The sequence below is a fragment of the Sciurus vulgaris genome (assembly GCF_902686455.1).
Source record: "Sciurus vulgaris genome assembly, chromosome: 6".
NCBI lineage: Eukaryota > Metazoa > Chordata > Mammalia > Rodentia > Sciuridae > Sciurus > Sciurus vulgaris.
In genome coordinates, this window is record NC_136466.1 from 101,585,331 (window position 1) to 101,606,030 (window position 20,700).

The window sequence follows — 20,700 nt, forward strand, 5'->3', positions numbered from 1 at the left end:
GCAATGTATGAGTGTACCTTTTTCTCACATCCTCATCAATACTTATTGTTGTTTGTATTCCTGATAATTGCCATTCTGACTGGGGTGAGATGAAATCTTAGAGTAGTTTTGATGTGCATTTTTCTAATTGCTAAAGACATTGAACATTTTTTCTTATATTTGTTGATTGACTATTTCTTCTTATGTGAAGTGTCTGTTCATTTCCTTCACCCATTTATTGACTGGGTTATTTGGTTTTTTGGTGTTAAGTTTTTTGAGTCCTTTATACATCCTGGAGATTAATGCTCTATCTAAGGTGCATGTGTAAAGATTTTCTCCCAGTCTGTAGGCTCTCTCTTCACATTATTAATTGATTTTTTTTGCTGAGAAGAAGCATTTTAGTTTGAATCCATCCCATTTATTGATTCTTGATTTAACTTCTTGAGCTTTAGGGGTCTTCTTAAGGATGTCAGGTTCGACCTAGGTCAACATGATGAAGATTTGGGCCTACTTTTTCTTACACTAGTCACAGTGTCTCTTTTCTAGTGCCCAAGTGTTTGATCCACAGTGAGTTGAGTTTCATTCAGGTTGAGAGATATGGGATTAATTTCATTTTGTTACATGTGGATTTCAAATTTTCCTAGCACCGTTTATTGAATAGGCTATCTTTTTTTCCAGTGAATGTTTTTGGTTCCATTGTCTAGTATGAGACAAATGCATTTATGTGAGTTTGTCTCTGTACCATTGGTCTCTGTGTCTGTTTTTGTGCCAGTACCATGCCTTTTTGTTACTATGGCTCTGTAGTATAGTTTAAGGTCTGGTATTGTGATGCTTCCTGCTTCACTTTTCTTGCTAAGGATTGCTTTTGTTATTCTGGGTCTCTTATTTTTCCAAGTGAATTTCATGATTGCTTTTTCTAGTTCTATAAAGAATGTCATTGGGAGTTTAATTGAATTTGCATTAAATTGATATAATTCTTTTGGTAGTATGGCTATTTTGACAATATTAATTCTGCATGGGAGATGTTTCCATATTCTAAGGTCTTCTTCAATTTTTTTCTGTGGTGTTCTGTAGTTTTCATTGCCTAGGTCTTTTATATCTTTTGCTAGATTGATTCCCAATATTTTTTGTTTGAAGCTATTGTAAATTGGGTAGTTTTCCTAATTTCCTTTTCAGTAGATTCATCACTGATGTATAGGAATGCATTTAATTTATGGGTGTTGATTTTATAACCTGCTTCTTTGCTGAATTCTTTTATTAGTTCTAGAAGTTTTGTGGTTGAATTTTTTGGATTCTCTAAATATAGGATCATGTCACAGGCAAGTAATGATAGTTTCAGTTCTTCTTTCCCTATTCATATCCCTTAATTTCTTTGGACTCTCTAATTGCTCTGGCTAAAGTTTCAAGGACAATGTTGAATAGAAGTGGTGAAAGAGGGCATCCTTGTCTTATTCCAGTGTTTAGAAGGACTGCTTTCAATTTTTCTCCATTTAAAATGATGTTGGCCTTGGGTTTAGCATATATAACTTTTATGATTTGAGGTATCTGCATAAAATTCCTCTTAATACTGAGGAATGACTATAGTACAAAATGACAGAAACAGCTTGAAAAATAAAAAAAAACCTTAAGCCTATATCAGCGTACATATTCACAGAGTCAACATCTCCATATTTAACTAACGGTGGATCAAAAGGATTCAGAAAAATAAAGCATCTGTATGGAACACGTGTAGACTCAATTTCTTATTATTCCCTAAATAATGCAGTAGAAAAACTATTAGCATAGAATTTTTATTGTACTTGCTATTATAGGTAATTTAGAGATGACTTAAAGTACACGGGAGGATGCACCTAATTTATACGAAAATGCTATTGCATTTTATATTATATAAGGAATTCAAGTATCTACAGATTTTGGTTTCTGTGAGGAGCCTGGAATCAATCCTTCAGGATACTGAGGAATGATTGTAGTAAAAGGCCAGAGGATCTGGCAATGCTTACCATGGACTTAACTTCACAGGTAAGATAAAATTCACTGTCAGAATGACCACAGAGACAGACTGACCACAAAGTTTAACTGACAGAACTGTTACTAGGTGATGTTCCAAACTGGAAAATTGGATATGGTATTTAGACCATTCGGGTCATTCTGATTTTATTATGTAATAGCTCAAGTCAGTTTTAGTGCCTTCCTAATCCTATGGGACATAGCTATAGTACATTTGGCTCTTCTGTTTGGTTGTTTCTAGAGAATCATACTTCATTTAACATACTGACAATGATGTAAACTTAAGGGAAACAAATTATAGTACAATATCAACATCTGTGCTTGCAAAATTTCATAAGAGATTGATTTTGTACAACAAAGTATAATAGCACAAAATAAGTCTTACATTTTTAGAATACAAGTGAAAAGTAGTCAGTATGTACAACTTCTAATTTTTTCAAGTTCTCTCATGGTTGTAGGAGTGCCAGAGAGACTGAGGTCTCTGCTTCTTGTAACATGTTATGCAGGTGTGTGTTTCCTCACTTCTGCCGTGTTCTACTTCCAACTCTTCCTGGGCCCTGCCATCTCTCTTCCCCAGCTTGCCAACTTCTCCCATTTCAAGTGTGTACTCTGAATTCCTGTTACCCAGATGTCATGAACTATCCATCCAGATATCCTTAGCACAGAAGGCAACACAATGCTGTCTTTCCTGGGAAAGCATTGATGCATCTTCCCCCCTCAAACTTTCTTTTCTGTTTTGTGTGTTTTTAAAGAGACAAAAACCCACCTAGAAAATAACTTTCTTGATAATAAGAATGTGGGTAATAGTATTGAATTCACACCTGATCCTCCTCTTCTCTTCTAGCCCATCTCCCATTTGCTGGCTGAGTGAAAGGAACAGGAGGATTCAGAGAAGATAGAGTCACAAAGTGCAAGAAACCTAGATCCCTAAATGATGGGCTGCAACAGTTTTAAGAAGTCAATCATCAGCTGATTAGATTAAAAAGAAGAAAAAGTGCTAAGTAAAGCTACTGAGATTAGAATGTTTTTCTGTTACAGTAGAAGCTACGTGGACTAGTGTGCAAATTCAGTAATTATTGTTCAGTGAATTAGGAGAGCAGTTTATAAGCAAGTGCTAAATGCTATATAATAAACCACCAGTAGTTCATTCTGTCATTGGCTTATGGTCTCACCTGGGCTCCCTCAGGTGGCTGCATTCAGGTAGTGAGGTGGCTGGTGGTTGAACACAGCTTTGATGGCAGAGTTGACTGAAATGTCTTTATCTATGTTGTCTTTCATCTTTTTTTTTTCCCCCTGAGAAAAATATTTATTTTGTTACTGGACATTTTTCTATAAATACAGGTATTTATGCATACTCAGTTATAGTGATTGAAAATATAATGAATATAGTTACTCTGATTTATTCCTTTTTACACATCCATACAATGCAAACCTATATTTACCCACTTTTACTTTCATTTCTGAACTCTCTTTCCATCAGTATTCAGAGACAGGATAACTTTTGTTGCTGGTTCAGGCCACACCTCGCCTGCTCCATCCAACAATTATGATGCTACACAATTATGTAAAGTGTTTGCTTTTCTGAAGATTGTCAAATATAAAAGTTCTTATGCTAATCTTTGTCATTAAGAAAACAAATATCGTTACAGCTTTTTAGAAGCAAAGGAAAAGTGAGAGACAACACTCTAGATGTCTTTCTGTCCTGGACTTCTGGGTTTTTACCAAGAATGAGACTGATAAATGAACCAAACATGACATGCTTTCCATAAGAAAATGAGCTTCATAGTTGTGGGTATCTGACTTCTACTTTAGATTAAGACAGCATTGGAATTTATGCTGATTACATCGTATACCATGCATTTCTTTGTCAGACTTCTTTTTAAAGAACATATTAAAAAAGATATAACATGTTCCTTCCAAGCTCTGGGTATTTGGGAGAATCCTGCTAGAGACCCAGACTAGCCTGCTATGGTATGGTTCTATAGTTTGGTTACATCTGCACATCTCTACCATGGTAGTCTGTTTAGAACACCACTGACAATTCATACAAATGAGTTATTTAGATCTCCATGGAAATTCTGGACAGTGAAACTAGGAAGTAAAATAAAGCATAGAAAGATAAATAGATATATGAAGAAAAACTAAAAATTGATTTGCATATGATTATTTGCAGAAAAAAAACCCACTCAGAATAACTGAAAAGAATCAAGAACTCTGGAAGGATAACATGTTAGATACTACAGTTTTCTAATTTATCAAAATCACTTAGAAAACAAAGACAAAAAGTAACAATAGAAACAACCACATGATATTTTCAACAAATACAAAGAGAGTGTTTGATACTCAAAATGAAAGAGACTGTCCTAAAATTTCACTAAATTCTATTTAAGGGACCATATATTGAAAGATAAATTTTAGATTAAAATCAAATAATTCTATGAATATAGAAGCTATTTTCATATTGATCTACACAATTAAAATTGAACCTGTCACAGTTCAATGAGATATGAGATATTTTAACTAAAAAAAAAAAAAAAAAAAAAAAAAAAAGGCAAGTTCATTTACTATAATAACGATAAACATTGCCAAAGAAATAGCTTCTTCACCTGGTGGATATTAAATAAATTATATATTCTTTAGTATTAAACTGTGTCATTAATAACAGGAAAGATGGAAGAAAAAATGGGAAAATATGCAGTTTATTTTCTATGAAAAATTAATATTTTAAAAATATAAAATTTGAAATCAGGGGATTTACAAAATATGTGGTTAGGGCAAAGATGAAGTTGATATGTCTAAAAGAAGAGAGAAAACATGAAAGAGCAATGTAATGTTTAAAAATGAAAAATTAAGTAGAAATTGTTTTAGAACATTTGCTGCTTATCAAACATATGAAATATATTTTTAGATGTACATCTACAAAGAAATTATGATCATACCATGGGCTGAATGGAAGGCTTGGCCACTGTCATAAAAATTATCTTTAATTCATGAATTCATTTATTAAGGACGGATTAAGCTCAGAAATTAGAAAACAACAATACTCTGGGCATTACTGCAAGCCATCTGTGAGTTGGTGCTCCTTGCTCCTGTGAGAAGACCCGCTCAGCCAGGAGACCCAGCAACTGCCAGAAGCAGTAAGTTAAGCTTGCTACTCTCCACCCCTCCACAAGACCTTGTTTGGGGGCAAAGGTGCCATCTGAGACTAAAACAGGAGATCAGTCTTGAAATATTAACAGGGATTTTACAGAACTAAGTAGAAGCAAAATGGCTATCCATCTTCCTTGTCAGGAATGTAAGGTATGGAGAGAATTCATAAAATTGCCCCCCTGCACTGGAAAAAAAAAATTAAAAATTAAAAAGCTAAAAGAAATACAATAACAATAAAGTATAAATACAGTAGAATACAAAACAAATGTAAAAATGAAACATTTTGCTGTGGTTAAAAAAATATTAAAGTTACAGGCCTAGCACCTTACTTTATTTAAAGCTAACTGGCTAAAAGTTGTGAATCAGAAGACTCTGCACTTGTTACCAAAACCACGGCTCTTTTGTGTAGAAAATTCCTGGTATTCTCAATTTATATTGTCCAAGGCATAGTCCTGGACAGAACTGAGTCACTGGCTCAGGCTATAGCCCAGAGTGACACATTTAATAGGGTAAAGGAAAATATTAAAAGAAGGATATTTTCAGCTGATGCTGAATGAGATCATCAAAGGCACAACAGGAAACATTTTTACTCCTTGCCCTATTATGTTGTCTTCTACCTATATACAGAAAGAATAGAAAAAAAAAATTTTATTCGTGTAATTCTAATGGAAATTTTTAAAATTTATTTGTTTGTTCATTTATGCAGTGTTGGAGATTGACCCCAGGGTCACTCTACAACTGAGCTATATCCCCAACACTTTTTATTCATTGTTTTGAGACAGGGTCTTTCTAAGATGTCCAGTCTGGCCTCAAACTTGGAATCCTCCTGCCTATGCCTCCTGAGTCACTAAGATTATTAGTACGCACCAACAAGCCCAGCTACAAAGGTATTTTAAAAGTTTATACAATACCTAACTTCCATTTTGATGTATTTTTAATTTACTCATCTCCAATTTGAACAATGAAGGGATACTCCAAATTCATTATTTACAAAATCTTTTCAGATTGATCTATAACTAAGTCTTTCAAATTCATGCTTATTTTCTCATTACATTAAATTACAGAAAACACTCAAGAATGTATTCCTCATGATTTAAGGGTAACTGATAATTCAGTTAAATAGGAAATTAATTTTTCTCAGTTTAATTTGGTGGCATTTGGATGAGTAAAGGTCTGCACTATAATGGATTTTTACTATACAACTTAAAACTTTTTTGTTTAAAATGTCCATCGAATCATATGGCATATCACAAATTATTTTGTAAATTAAGTGGCATCCCTATAAATATTAAGACAAAAAATTATGTCAATCAAAACAAGATCTCTGAAATCTCTGGGAATTTAGTTAAGCCATTATGAAATTTTGCAGCATTGTCTTTTTAATACAAGCTTTGCAATTTTGTTTTTGAAATTGAAAGTTTGCCTATGAATTAAAGTCTCTGGGAAAACTAAATAAAACAAGAAAGTATGAGGTCGTTGTGCTTATAAAACATTATAAAGAATCAGTAGCTATGTGTATAAGCTCAATGATAGAACAGATGTTTACATGAATCTCTGGGTTCAATACCAAGCAACAACAATAAAGCAAAACAAAGCAAAATAAGAGGGGTGGGAGGGGTGGGGGGAAGGAAAAAAATAACAGAATGAATCAAACAACATTACTCTATGTAAATTTATGATTACACAAATGGTATGCCTTTACGCCATGTACAAACAGAGAAACAACATGTATCCCATTTGTTTACAAAAAAATAAAAATAAAAATAAAAAAAAAACAGAAATAAACAATAAACTTGGTTCAAATTTCTTATTTTTGTGTTGATCACTCTTAAAAGCATAAAGTTATCTCATTGTGATATTTTGATATATTTATACATTATGACATTATTAAATCAAGCCAATAAACATATCCATCACCTTACCATGATACTTTTTTTTAAATTATGTTTTTATTTTTTAAATTTTTTTTACTGATACTTATTTCATCCATCTAACTTTAAGGTAGGTATTATGGTCTATAAAGAAACATGGACAACTCAGGAGGCTGAGATAAGAGGATTGCAAGTTTAAGTTCAGCATGGGCAACTTAGTGAGACCCCCATCTCAAAATAAACAATAGAAAGGACTAGGGACCTAGCTCAAAGGTAGAGCACCCTTGGGTTCAATCCTTAGTATCTCATAAAGGAAAAGAAAAAGAAAGAAAAAAAGAAGAAAGAAAGAGAGAGATTTAAAACATTTAATTAAATATTTCGTATATTTTAATACAATAATAATTTAAGACACCTGTACTGTGACATGCATGATATTATATTTTACTTTAATGAAATATTTCTAATTACTTTTAAAGTTATGAAATACAAATTTACCTACTGACAGAAATAAAATAAACTATGTCAATATTAAACATATAATATTAAATGTTAGTCTCCCATGGCTGAAGAAACAAACCATATTTTATGTTGCTGAGACAAAATACCATGTAATAAACTATATACCATTTCTATTTTCTTATATTTTTATAAAACAGTAATTATGAAGACAAAATTTTTTATTGATAGATCTTTTACATTGCAGCCCATTTTTAACCAAGAAACTCCAAGAGGATCTTATTCATTCATAATCTTTGGCATTCATTTATGGATAGGACAAATTGTTTTAGACTTCATTTAGCTTCATATTTAATCCACTTACTCTGCTTAAGTTTTGTATGTTTTATTTAAATAAATCTCTGACTCAATTTTCAGCAAGGTTACAAATGGAGGAAGAAAGTGACCAATGCTAATAAAAACTAGATAAAAGGAAAACAGTCCAAGATATTTTTTGAACTGCCATAATATTATTTTCCCCAGATGACTATACATTCAAATAGATACAGCTATAGTATACAGAAAGATACTATTTTCCTTCTGTTTCCAATAAGAAGAACTGAGTTATGATTTTCCATCAGGTGCAACCTCAAAATTTAGGATATCCAATCCTAAAAGGTATATACTAGCCTCTCTTTCTTTTTGATTAAAAAAAGAAAAATATGACTTCCCCCTTTATTCTATACTGAGCATTCATGAATATTTTATTTCTTTCTGAGTTGACATTAATGTTTTTATTCCTTACATTTTTTTGTTTGTTTGCTTGGGTTGTTCAAGCAAATTCTTATATATGGAAAATGTTGTTAGTGATGGCACTGGACTAGGAACAAGACGCCATATGCCATACCCATTATGGATCACTGAAGTGGTTGCATTACAGTAAGGAACAAATCAAGTGTGTCCATTTATTTAGAATTCATGTGATACCCATTGTAACAACTTGATAGGAAAAAGAAATAAGCATAAAAATCTGAAAAGGGAAGATAAAACTAATGTTATTTACATAAGACATAATCCTTTGCAGAAGATCCAAAAGAATCACCTGAAAAACTAATATAAACAAAAAACGACTTTGATAAAGAGACTGGGCTTGATCTTCATGCGCATACAGACAAATACATGAGAATAGCATTTTTATATACATACAAGATCCAGTTACCAAAAGGTAAAAGTACATTTAGGCATGTATATAAAAATATAAAATATCTAAGTACAAACCAAATAAGAATATAACAGAAAACTTGGATACATAGATAGGTATATTAATATTATAAATACATTTATTTTCCTTTTTCAACTAGACAAACTCATTCTAAAGTTCACATAGGGAACAATAAATGCAATAAAGTCAGGCAATAGTTTTTAAAAGAAGTGTATGAGAGCATTTTACCTTAGCAGTTATCAAAAACATTTTAAAACAAGAGTGTGGTAATGGCATATGAACTCAGTGGAATGGTCTATTAAAGCCAGCAGAAAAGACAAATATATAGTGACTAAGAGACTGAGTGGTCATATCAATTCCAGAGACACAGATTTATTCAATAAGTAGTGTTGGTATAACAGGCATTTGGGGGGTGAAAATAAGTAAGATCCAAACCATCCCTTCACACAAAAATTTGAAGTGGATAAGAATAGCAACCACACTCATGAAAACATAATACTCATTAAAATTTCTATAAGAAAGAAGACAACATGTTTATAAACTTGAATAGTGGCAGCCTGTTAGAAAAGAACAAAACTTAGAAATCATAAAACAAAGATGGACAAATTTCATCACCCAAAGATAATACATTTTAGCACAGTAAAATCAGACAAAACAGTTATAAAGTACAAAAACAAGCTGGATAAATTTTTGACATAAATATAACACACAATGGAATAATTTCTTTTATAAATACAGAGCTCCTACCAATCAATAAGAAAAAGTTCAGAAATCCAATATAAAAAAGAGCAAAAGACATGAAATGTCAATTCACATAAAGAAAATATAAATTATCTTTAAACATGTGAAATATTGCTCAAACCTAGTAATAATAAGAGATATTAAAAACTGTGCAGTGTTATTTTCATCAGGTTGATGCAATCAGAATGCTAAGATATTTCAGTGGTCAAGCTTAGAGAGACCTTTCTGGTGGAGAATAAATGGAAGAACGAACTTACACATCTTTTCTAAATGACTTCTATCATAATTATAAATGCACATACCCTTAACTCAAAATGCCACTTCAAGCAGTCTCTCCTAATGAGTTCATCTTGCACTTGAGTGCAAAATATGACTTCACTGCAATATTGCTTGTAATATTAAAAGATTGCAAATAACTTAAATGCCCATCAAAAGGGTTTGACATTACGCAAATATTTTGCAGCCTTCTATACAATATTGGAGAGAGAATTTCTGTGAAAAAAAGCCAGATTGCATGTTTATATAATTTAGTAACTTTTTTTAAAAAGCACATGTGCATACATATACACATCTTATGTACATACATATATATATTAGTGTGTGCATTTGTGTGTGTGTGTGTGTGTGTGTGTGTGCGCGCACGCACACACATACATAAATAACATAGTAGCAGTAGCTAACTATCTACTGACATTTGGCTTGGAGATGGAGATGACCTTGTGCAAGAAAAGAATACCCTTAGAAGGGAAAATATTATCTCCTTGTACACTCTTTAATACTACTGAAATTTCATTGTGTGCATATATCAATTATTCAAAAATATTTCAGGAAAAAAACTGAGTCATTGAAATGGGCTGAATAGGAAAATGGAGGGAAGGAATTAGAAGCACCAGAAATTTCTCTAATCAGGGTCAGAAAGTGGAGTCAAATGTGGCCTCTTGCTCAAAAACCTTGCACATTCTCTGGAAGCAACATTCATCTGGGAATACAGCAGGAGAAAACTGGGAACCAGAGATTTAGTATAAAACTTGTGGTCTTAAAGATTAATTTCCCCTAGTGTTCATAGAAGAGAGACTAAAGAAGTTTAACATAACACTCAGCTATGTCTCAGGCTTGCAATTATCTAAATAGCAGGAGTCATTTATAATTCCTTTGAAAGATAATATTAATATGAACCAAACAACCAAAGAAGAGTGAAAAGCACCAGTAATTCTAAGAAATAATGGTTCTGTGGTGTTGGAATAATTTGGTTAGGTCTTCAGGGGAGATGGGAATTCAGCTAGTAGGCTTCATAAGGGGCCTTTCAGGTAGGAATAACAGTATGAGCTATGTTGGAAGAATTAGCTTGGTTTTTGTGGGAGGAGTAAAAAAAGTGTTATGAGTTATGCAAATATTTTGAAGAATTAAAAAATGCACTTAGAGCTCTACATTCAAGCAAAATATATTCTAAAACAACAAATCAAGAAAGTCAAGAGATGCAGAGTATACTAAAAATTGATAGTTACGGGGGGTGGGAGTGGGGCAAGAATGGAGGAAGGAAGGACTGTATAGAGGGAAAAGAGAGGTGGGAGGGGTGGGAGGGGTGGAGGGGAAGGGAAAAATAACAGAATGAATCAAACAACATTACCCTATGTAAATTTATGATTACACAAATGGTATGCCTTTACTCCATGTACAGAGAAACAACATGCATCCCATTTGTTTACAATAAAAAAATTGACAGTTACAATTTTAGCTACTTAAATTAAAAATCTAAATATATAAAGTTAGACCACTGTCTAAACAGGCATTAGAAGATAATGTCTATAAACATACCTCCTGGAATCATACAAGGTGTCAGATACTGGATTTTGTCTGCATCTCTCATGGCCTCTTTGATCTTGGGCCAAACACTAAAATGTTTTGATGCTTGGTTTCCTCAGCTGTTAAATGGAAATAGTAAGAACATTTACCCCAGAAAGTTGCTTGGGGGATTATTTAGGAGAGCAATATTTGTAAAAATGTATAATTTATCATACAGTGAACTCCCCATAATAGGTGGAAGCAAAATATGGTGTAGTGGGCTAAGAATTTAGATTGCTTAGATTCAAGTCTTAGCTCTAACACTAACTTAAGCAATTAACTTTTCCACTCTATGTGTTATCCTTTTCGCTAAAAAAAAAAAAAAAAAAAAAAAAAAAAAGAATAAAGAAAAAGAAGGATAACAGTGATCTACTGTAATAGTTTCCATCGTTGCAAAACAAAGGACCACAAACTTGGCATTTAAAAATAACACCCGTGTATTACCTTATAGTTTTATAGGTCAGAGATTCAGTTGTTCTTGGCTGAATTAATAGTAGTACTGAGTGTAATCTGATCAAATAATCTAAGATTTTATCTATATCTCATTTATAGTCAATGTTTTAGTCAACCTTTTTGTTGCTGTGACCAAAAGACCTGAGAAGAATAATTTTAGAAGGAGTAGGGTTTACTTGGGGCTTCAAAGGTCTCAATCTGTTCCATTGCTCTGGGTCCAAGATGAGGCAGAACATCAGGGCAGAAGGGTATGATAGAGGACAGCAGCTAAGGACATGAAATTTTGGAAGCAGAGGCAGCTCTTGCTCATAGGGACAAAATATATACCCCAAAGGTACACCCTCAGTGACTACCTCCTTCAGTCACATGCCACCACAGTTAATCTCAATCATGGAATTTATGCACTGATTAGGTTAAAACTCTCATAACCCAGTCATTTCACCTCTAAACTTTCTTGCATTGTCTCACACATAAGCTTTTGGGGCATACTTCAAATATAAACCATAGGTCAATAATGACAGAGATGATAAGAAATAGTGCATTTAGTGTTTTTTGTGACTTGCCAAAAAGAAAGACAGGTTTCAAAATGTCCAGATAATCCGAGAGGAGTACAAAATGGGAAGTGAAGATAAGTAGTTATTAAGGAAAATTCTTTTAGAATTCTGGGTATGACTAAAGTTTTCTAATCATCATTATCCTCCATCATCTATCATCCATCACCATTTCTGCTATTACTGGGCGAGGCACTTTCATTCACCACAATTTAACCCTATGAGTTTTGTAATACTATTAACTCTAATTTACAGAGGTTAATACTGAGCCTTGGCAATTGACTTTAATTGAGATAAGGGATAGAAAGAGTGTTCCAATTCAAGTATGTCCTGAATTCAAGGTATACCTGAATCCAGGTTTGCTCCAGAATCCAAACTCCCTGTCAATAATAATAATTCATATATACTGCCTCAGTGGGCTGGGGTTTTGGCTCAGTGGGAGACTGCTTTCCTAGCACATGTGAGGCACTGGGTTTGATCTTTAGCACCACATAAAAAATAAATAATTTAAAAACAAAGAAAAAAGTTGCATAAAAAAAAAAAGAGAGAAAAACTGCCTTAGTAAGTTTGGGCTGCTATAGCAGATTATAATAGAAAGGGTGGTTTGAACAACATATATTTTCAACCATTCTGGAGACTGGGGAATCCAAAATCAGGGTACTAGAATATTCAGCGTCTGGTGAGTGCTTGATTCCTGTTTCATAGATGTCTGTCTTCTAATTGTGTCCTCAAATGGGAGAGAACAGAGGGAGATCATCTCTCTGGAGCCTTTTCTTAAAAGGGCAGTAATCTTATTCTTAAGGACTTCATTTCCCAGACACAATTGTTTCCTTAAAACTTCACCTTCAGATGTCTTCACATTGTGGATTTAGGGTTAAATATATGAATTTGGGGGAAATAAAACCATTCATTTTGGAGAGAAATCCAGTAAACTTCTTCAGTCTCTTTTTTATTTTTCTGCTACTTAATTTTGCTTTAAAGAAGTGTTTTCAAGTTATTTTTCCTACAACACTTAAGCTACAAAGTGTTAACAGGTGTTCTGAGCAAAAGTTTAGCATAATAAAAAAAGAGATGTTTGCAAAATGCTGGATTAAATACTCTTAGACATTTCTTAACCACAAGACCTTTAGAGTATTTAATATGCTAAATTCACCATGTATCTCCCAGAAGGTGCTTTAATGTGCAATGTTGCCCAAAATTATTTGACCATGGAACATTGTTATTTTTCCAGAAACCTATTAACATCTTGGAGAAAAGGAGCCTGCAGAAAACAATTTGTGAAGTGTTGTCAAGTGATGTATAGATTCATTTTTAACACTTTAGGCACATATTTGGAGAAGCTATAAAACTGTAGGCTGGATCATATGTGATTAGTAAAGGTTCCTTAGTACTTTATGTGATGTAAAAGATTCATAATAGATTTTAATCTTTTTAGCGTTTTCCTTTCTTTTATAATTAAATATGTGTGGTCTTTTAATATTTCTTACATTTAACATTTGAAGGGGCTATATGTGAGCTCAGTAAAAGTGAAATGAATTGGATAAATGTAAGTTACGGAAAGTGCCTGGGATTTTCAAGATGAAATACTAAATAATAGAGGGTCATTATCAATAAGTGGGTAAAAAGAGGCCTAACCACATATGCTGCCTGGGTGTAAGTCTATATAACATTTTTTAATTGAAAATGAGACTTAAGAAGGAGAGGTACTAAACTGGCATCAACTTTCACATACTGTGTACCTGGTAATAAAGAATGGCATTTACTGTCATGACTCCAGTTATTTGGGTATAGAATGTGCATTTTAATGTAGTTTTATGCCCACTGGAGTTTTTAAAAACCCTTCTTTAAATTAAAAGAAAGATAAATGTTTAGTAATGTATACAGTTGCCAAAAATTATTTAGCTTCCTAACATGCTTATTAAGGTAATATATTAACATAAAAGTGGAAATAAGGAATAAAACAGGAGACTGAACAAGACTCTTAACCCATTCTTGTACTGAATATCTCATCACACAGAGACTGTTTTCTAATTTTACATTTTCAGAATTTAGTACTATTATTTAGAAATAATACCTTAAAACTAATATTAGACATCTCATTTCAAAAACAAAGAAATACTTTATGATGTACACGCCACAGGATGACAGAAAGCATATTTACTGATCTCAGCAAAAATGATGTGCCAGAAAGTTGAAATTTGATTGTTTGAAAGTGTTTTCCTACAACTCTGGACAATCCTGCCTCATTCTAACATCTGTGGTTATAAGCATAACAACAGACAGTAAGTAAATGACTTTTTTAAAAAATGTGTTTCACCTTCCTATCCTTCATGAGATCGTCACAAACCTATTTCTGAAAAGGTTTTTTCTTTTCTTTTTTATTGTTTTTGTTTATTTGCCTGTGATACAGTATCTCTACTCCTCCCTAGCAGTACTTGGTATTACTTTTCTATCCATTTCCACCACCCTTGCATGGATGATCTCACTTCAAATTCCAAAAGAAAGGCAGAAATTGAAATTCAAAGGACTCAAGGAAGAAAATGAAGATGGTTTCTGGCTAATATCCCTAGGTTATCCTTTGCTTGGTAAAATTTCCTTTCCATTTCTTGCCATGGAGACTATTTCCTTCAATATGGGTGTGTGTCCCCCTACCCCTCTCTCTTTCTCCTTCACTCCTTCTCCAGGAAGGAAAAAAAAAAAAAAAAAAGAGTTGTTTCATTTTGGTACCTGCAACTACTGGAATTGAAGCCATGTACAGTAAGCAATCATTCTAACCCAAAACAGAGAAATCACAATTGTAAGCCAGAGGCTGTATTTTTGGTTCAATCACTTTCACTGCAAAACCTAGTCCATTTTAGTTTTGGTGGGTAGCAGTGAAATTTGATCCACCTAAGTGATGTTTCAAGAATGTGTCCTTGCCTTCTATTTTCTTGCACGGACCCCAAATTTGTACCACTATTGATTATCTAAAACAGATGTCCTACTTAACAAGTTGTATGGAATGTATGTCTTCTATTTGCTTTCATCCGTTTGCCCCTGAGAACAGATGAGTCCACAACCCTTTCTCCTCAGCCCTAGAGTAACTGAAATGTAGTCAGTGCAGCAGAGCTGCCCTGTCTTAGCTGATTAGAGCCTGGCTGCTGACTAAGTTGCACTTCCTGAGAAATTCGGGCCAGGACAATTCACTTTGCAGGGTTTGGTCTCTCACGAAGCTTTGTGCCCCAAGAACTACTTATTTTCCCGGGCTATATTGAGAAAGGAAGTTCAGGGGGATCCTTTACGTGGTTAATTATAAAGCCAATGCTGGAAACCAAGAGACTCTCAGACACCAAAGGTGCTTCCCTTAACCCCTGAGTACCCAGCGTGTGTGGAGAAGGTACAGGTAATGATGTAGGAACTTCGGAAGTGGTGGCAGGTGCCAGGGTGTGGCTGCGGCTGTCTCCCTTTTCTCTTCCAGCAGAAGGAGCCACCTCAGAGGGGGAGGAGGGAAGGAGAGAGAGAGAGTGAGAGAGAAGGAGAAGGGGGGAGAACGCGGGAGGGAATAAGAGAGGGGGTGGGGGCGGGCAGGCGCCTAGGGAGCGGGGAGCGCGCCTGCCAGGCTCAGGCTCACACGCACGCCGCCTCTGTTTGTACACACTGCGCTCCCGGCCGCCGGCTCGCTCCCCTCCAGCTCACGCTTCATTGTTCTCCAAGTCAGAAGCCCCGCAGCCGCGGCGGCGTTAACAGCGCGAGCTAAGCGCACTGTCTTCTCCTCTGCTCACGGGTCCGCCCGCCCGCGCGGGAGACCCGGAGCCACCACTAGAGTCCGCGCCCCGCCCGCCAAGCCTTGGCCAGGACCCACCCGCAGCAGAGGGCAGAGCCCGCCAGCTCTTCCCGGGAGCTCACCCACCTCCGCGCGTCGGAGCGCAGGCAAAGGGGAGGAAACGTTCCTCTTGGTGGCCACCACTCTTTCTCGCCCTCTCCAAGAATTTGTTTAAGAAAGCGCTGCGGGAAGAAGACATCTTCCTGAATTCTCTAACAGGGGTGGAGTCTACTGCTGACCTGCGGTGCCACCTCCGCTTCACTGCCCTCCGCGACGACCCCTGACCAGCCAGGGTCACGTCCGGAAGAACGGATCATGAAGCGCTCGGTTTTCACCTGGCTCTTGGTTGGGCTCAGCCTCGGTGTCCCCCAGTTCGGCAAAGGTGAGACGGTGGGGCCGGGATCGCTGGATGCGGGACGGGAGGGGAGTCCCTTGGGAAATGCTGCGCAGGGGCCCGCGGGCTGTCCTCGGTGCGTGCCACCGGTGGCGAGCGCCGCGGGCGGCGCGGAGGAGGCGGCGCGCCCTGGGTGCCCCGGAAAAGTGCTACCAAAGTCTGAGCAGAGTGCTCCGGGCTGAATAGGAAGAAAGATGCGATCTAGGAAAGAGGAAGACGGAGGGGCAAAGGTAGCCGGAGGGTGACGGCATTCCCCGGCACCCGAGATCCTGCTACTGGGTCGCCCAGCGATCCTTCACCAGCAAGTGCCCACGATTCTGGATGTGAACGCCGGGCGGGGCTTTCGTGGGGGCCCAAGCCCGGGAGACAAGGGCGCCAGGGCGTCGTCTAGTTGATGCGGGAAGAGGCTGGAGAACCGCAGGGCAGTTGGCCCTTGGCGTGCGGTGCTCTGGCACAAGGCCCAAGCTGAGACATTTGTAAACCCGAAACCGGCGCTGGGAGTTTTGGCCACCAGTGAGGAGGAGAGGGGTCTAGTAGGTCACGGGCTTTCTCTCGCCTCCTCCTCCCTGACGCTTGGCGCTGACTACAACAACCCGCCTCTCTTCTAACCCCCTGGGGCCTGGAGCTTTGCTCTGTACTACCTCTAGGTAGGAGCTTAACTCTTGGTAATAGTCAACCTTCGCGCCCCAGCCCAGGAGCAGAAAAGTTCCAAGAGCTGGTCGGTCGCTCTTTCCATGACTTGCATGGGGGGTGAGGGGAGAAAAAAAGGACAGAAAAGAAAAGAAAGAAAGATAGGAAACAAAACAGCCCTTAAAAAATATTCAGGACTTCGAAGAGTCTCCTTCGGAGATGTTTCGGTGACTTTTCAGGTCCTCTGAGAGATGTAGCTGGTCAATGCTAATCTTGGTCCAGACCTGGGTCTCGCCAATGGCAGGGGCTGCATAGGCGTCGGGAAGGCGCTTAGTGAAGCGGCGGGGACTCTAAGGGTCGTATTGGGGTGCTGTTCCCCTCCTGCGCTCACGGGTACGGGAGGCCCCTTCAAAGGGATCCGCGGGTAATAGAATCCTCTGCAGACAGCTTCAAGTGGAGAGCCGAGTACACTACTGGGTTTTAAAACGCTGTGCTTCTGGAAAAAAAAAAAGGTATTTGGATTTAAAAATGCGTTGACTGGAATTCATTTGAGATTAGACACTGCATGAATATTCTAAACCATCCGTCCTTGCACTCATCTGTCTTTTTCAGAGGATAGACTCTTGGGCGACTGTTTTGTCCAAGAAGTCGGATGTTACTGGCCAGATGCCCTGTCATCCCCAACCGTAGAGATCCATGGCCGCGCCTTGGCTTGGTCTCCTTCCCTCCCCGAGAACGTGGCTATTTTTCCCGGCCCGTGGGTGTGTGTGTAGGTGTTTGCCTAGCCTGTGTTTACCAAAGTGTCCTTCTAGTTATCAGGCAGCGACAGCCACTCCACTGAAGGTTAAAGAATGGAAATGGTTCCGTAGGTGCTCGGATGAGTCCCCAGCGATAAGGAAAAGATAGTGCCCTCATTGCCTTTATTTTTCCTTTATTTCCTGTCTGGATTCCTTTTGCACTTTGATCCCTTAGCAGGAAGGGAAAGGGAAGAACTGCAGGCACTCCCCTCTCCTCCTTCCTTCCCCGCCTCTGTTCCCACCCAAACACGAACACACATTCACCCACTCACATGCATCTACACCCAGCCACTGCCTCCACCATCTGTTCCCACTCAGATGTGGAGAGCGGCGGAGACCGAAGTGGAGAAAGTGCATTTAGCATGTGTGGTCGCTCTTGCTTCGCCAGGTCCGGTGGCAGGAGCCCTGGGGCAAGGCGAATCCCGCTGCTGGGAACTCTATCTGCTAAAGATACCCACGCTGAGGGCACAACTTACTCTATCAGTAAAGCAAAGCTTTCCATTTTGGTTCTCCTAGATAGTGCTGGGGCAGCCTTATACTCCATATTCTTCAGATTTCTTTTTTCAGCCTGTCTGGGGCAGAGGAAAAGAGGACTTTAAGAAAGAAACGGGCCATTTTACTCCAGCTCTTTCTGTAAAAGCTTGAACCTTCCTCTCTCAGCTCTGCAGAAGGCAGAGTACAGCCTGCCTGAAAGCTCAAAACAATTAAACTTTGGGCAAACTTATTGAAGCCAGTGCTTATATTGAGAATGTTCCTCCACAAACACACCATGTCATATAGCTAATGTATTTAATGCTTTATAGGGATTGGTGTTTCCTTCTATGTAGGTTGTGATATACGTGCATTAATGCATGGGATTTGATAAGGATATGTAACCCCTTTTATTAGTTGTCTTTATTTTAAAATTAAACCAATGGATCAGTCAGACTGAATATTTTATTAACTCTTAAATTATTCATCATTATGGGTTGCTTTAAAAAATTCAATAACATGCATACAGTTGCAGCAATCACGTGACATCTTATGCAATCTGTCCCTCACTGCCTGCATGCAGTTTTGTGCTGAAGTCTTTAAGCAAATGGCAGTATCTAAAAATGTCTAGACATGTCCTAAATACTATGAATCATTGACATTGCATTTCTGTTTTTAATTAATGGTGATTTTTAGTTAATTCTACATGAGGATAAATTAATAACAACAATTTTACTCCTACAATACTATACTTCTATTATTAATATAGCAGTATTATGCTGAAATAACAATTTTTTGTTTTTTGTTATTATTACACATTCCTGCCTTCATTACCTAATGAACATGACCTCTAACTTTGTACTTTAACAATAAATACTAATTTCAGACTCAAGCTGAAATGCTTAAAAATAATTTTGAAATGTTAAATTGAGAATAATGTGAAAATGAAGTATACTGCTGAAGTAGTTTGTCAGTGATGCAAAATCCTGGCTATGCCTTATACTGCCATGGTACAATATAAGTTTTCCCTTTAGTCCTGAAAGAGTTTTCTGATTATTTCTGTGATGTTTCCTTAGACTTGAAATGTATTTTGTTCTAAACTTATATGATTTTGGAAAAATACTTATAATAAAAAAATGGTGAAAAAATCAAAGTGGTCTATTCTTCCTTAAGTGGTCTTGAAGTTGCAGAGACATCCCCAAAGAGGCAAATATATTGCACTTCTGAACACTTCCTTAAATTAAAACTCTGTTGTATTTTTATCAATTATCTTCAGATTAATGTTGACATAATCATTTATTCAGGATCTAGGATGTTTCAAGTAAATATTTTAATAAAGTTTGCTTTTCTTTCTGAATACATATGATTTTTTCCTTCTTACAAAATTACAGCAACATAAAGGAATAAATATATGTGACTAAAATAAAATAGCATAATTATTCAGTACCATTACAAAATATGTTTCATAGTTTTTAGCAGCTACATTAGTACTGAAAACTCTTAAATTTCTTGATTTTTAAATCAGTTTTTAAAATTAGATTATGTATTCTTAGATGTTTCATCCTTTGAAGAGTTTTAAATAAGGTATGGACTGTATTTGTGTTTAGTTCTTTAGAAACTGTCTTGTTTAAGTTTCTTAAAGCCTAAGAAAGTAATTCTCTTATTTGTTGTTTGCTGCACACACTCGCAGGTGCAGGGACTTTGATTATGATTTATGATGTAGTAGTTTTATTGTATCCTTGCAAAAAAAAAGTGTGCAGGCTTCAGAACTCAGTTCAAGCCAGAAGTAAATCATAATGAGAAGTTACTGAGTAAAAAATAGCAAATTTTACAGTTATGTAAGTAATATGGCTTCTATCACAGCTAATCAGTTAACTTTTTATTTGCTAAGTAGTTTGAAAACTGACATTATTATGACAAAAAGATAGGAAATCAAAGTCAAACCATTCTTATTAGTCAATTCTTATTTGTGTTTAAAAGAAGATGCTTAACACATTTATTCTTGTTTTTGTTCTTTTATCATAGCTCATGTTATGATTGTAATATTTTTGGTTAATCAAAGAAAACATGCATTTATGGACAGTCAAATAGCTGCACAAGTGGAGCAATTATTAAAGTATTTCTCATGGTTTCCTATGATAGATATTAATTAAGTACTATAAATATTTAAACTGAATAAATTACTGCTTAATTGACACTGAAACTATCTGTAAAATTTTTAAAATCTTTGATTTTAGAGAGTTGTTGAAGGGAACAATACTGGAATTAACCATGCCCTCACCAGCAGGTGTCAGGATATTCAATAGAGATCTTTTAAAGAAAGATGGAAAAAATAAGAAGTATAAAGAAGTAGAG

General features: G+C 36.3%; 1 protein-coding gene and 1 long non-coding RNA gene across 3 annotated transcripts in view; one reads left to right on the top strand and one right to left on the bottom strand.

Annotated features, from left to right (window-relative positions):
- The window catches only part of LOC306663113, a 29,506-nt gene extending 13,505 nt beyond the window's left edge, over positions 1 to 16,001 (bottom strand). Inside the window, exons 1-3 of the long non-coding RNA XR_013764357.1 lie at positions 15,862 to 16,001; positions 11,221 to 11,327; positions 3,159 to 3,279 (exon numbers count right to left, since the gene is read on the bottom strand). This is a non-coding gene — a long non-coding RNA (uncharacterized lncRNA). The remainder of the gene's footprint in view (positions 1 to 3,158; positions 3,280 to 11,220; positions 11,328 to 15,861) is intronic.
- EDIL3 (EGF like repeats and discoidin domains 3) overlaps positions 15,887 to 20,700 on the top strand; it is a 416,261-nt gene continuing 411,447 nt past the window's right edge. The window contains exon 1 of one of the 2 annotated variants that reach the window (XM_079143471.1): positions 15,887 to 16,435. In XM_079143471.1, coding sequence (XP_078999597.1) covers positions 16,369 to 16,435 — 67 coding nt within the window. In that variant the 5' untranslated portion in view covers positions 15,887 to 16,368. The remainder of the gene's footprint in view (positions 16,436 to 20,700) is intronic. The other variant, XM_079143470.1, reaches the window with a different exon arrangement.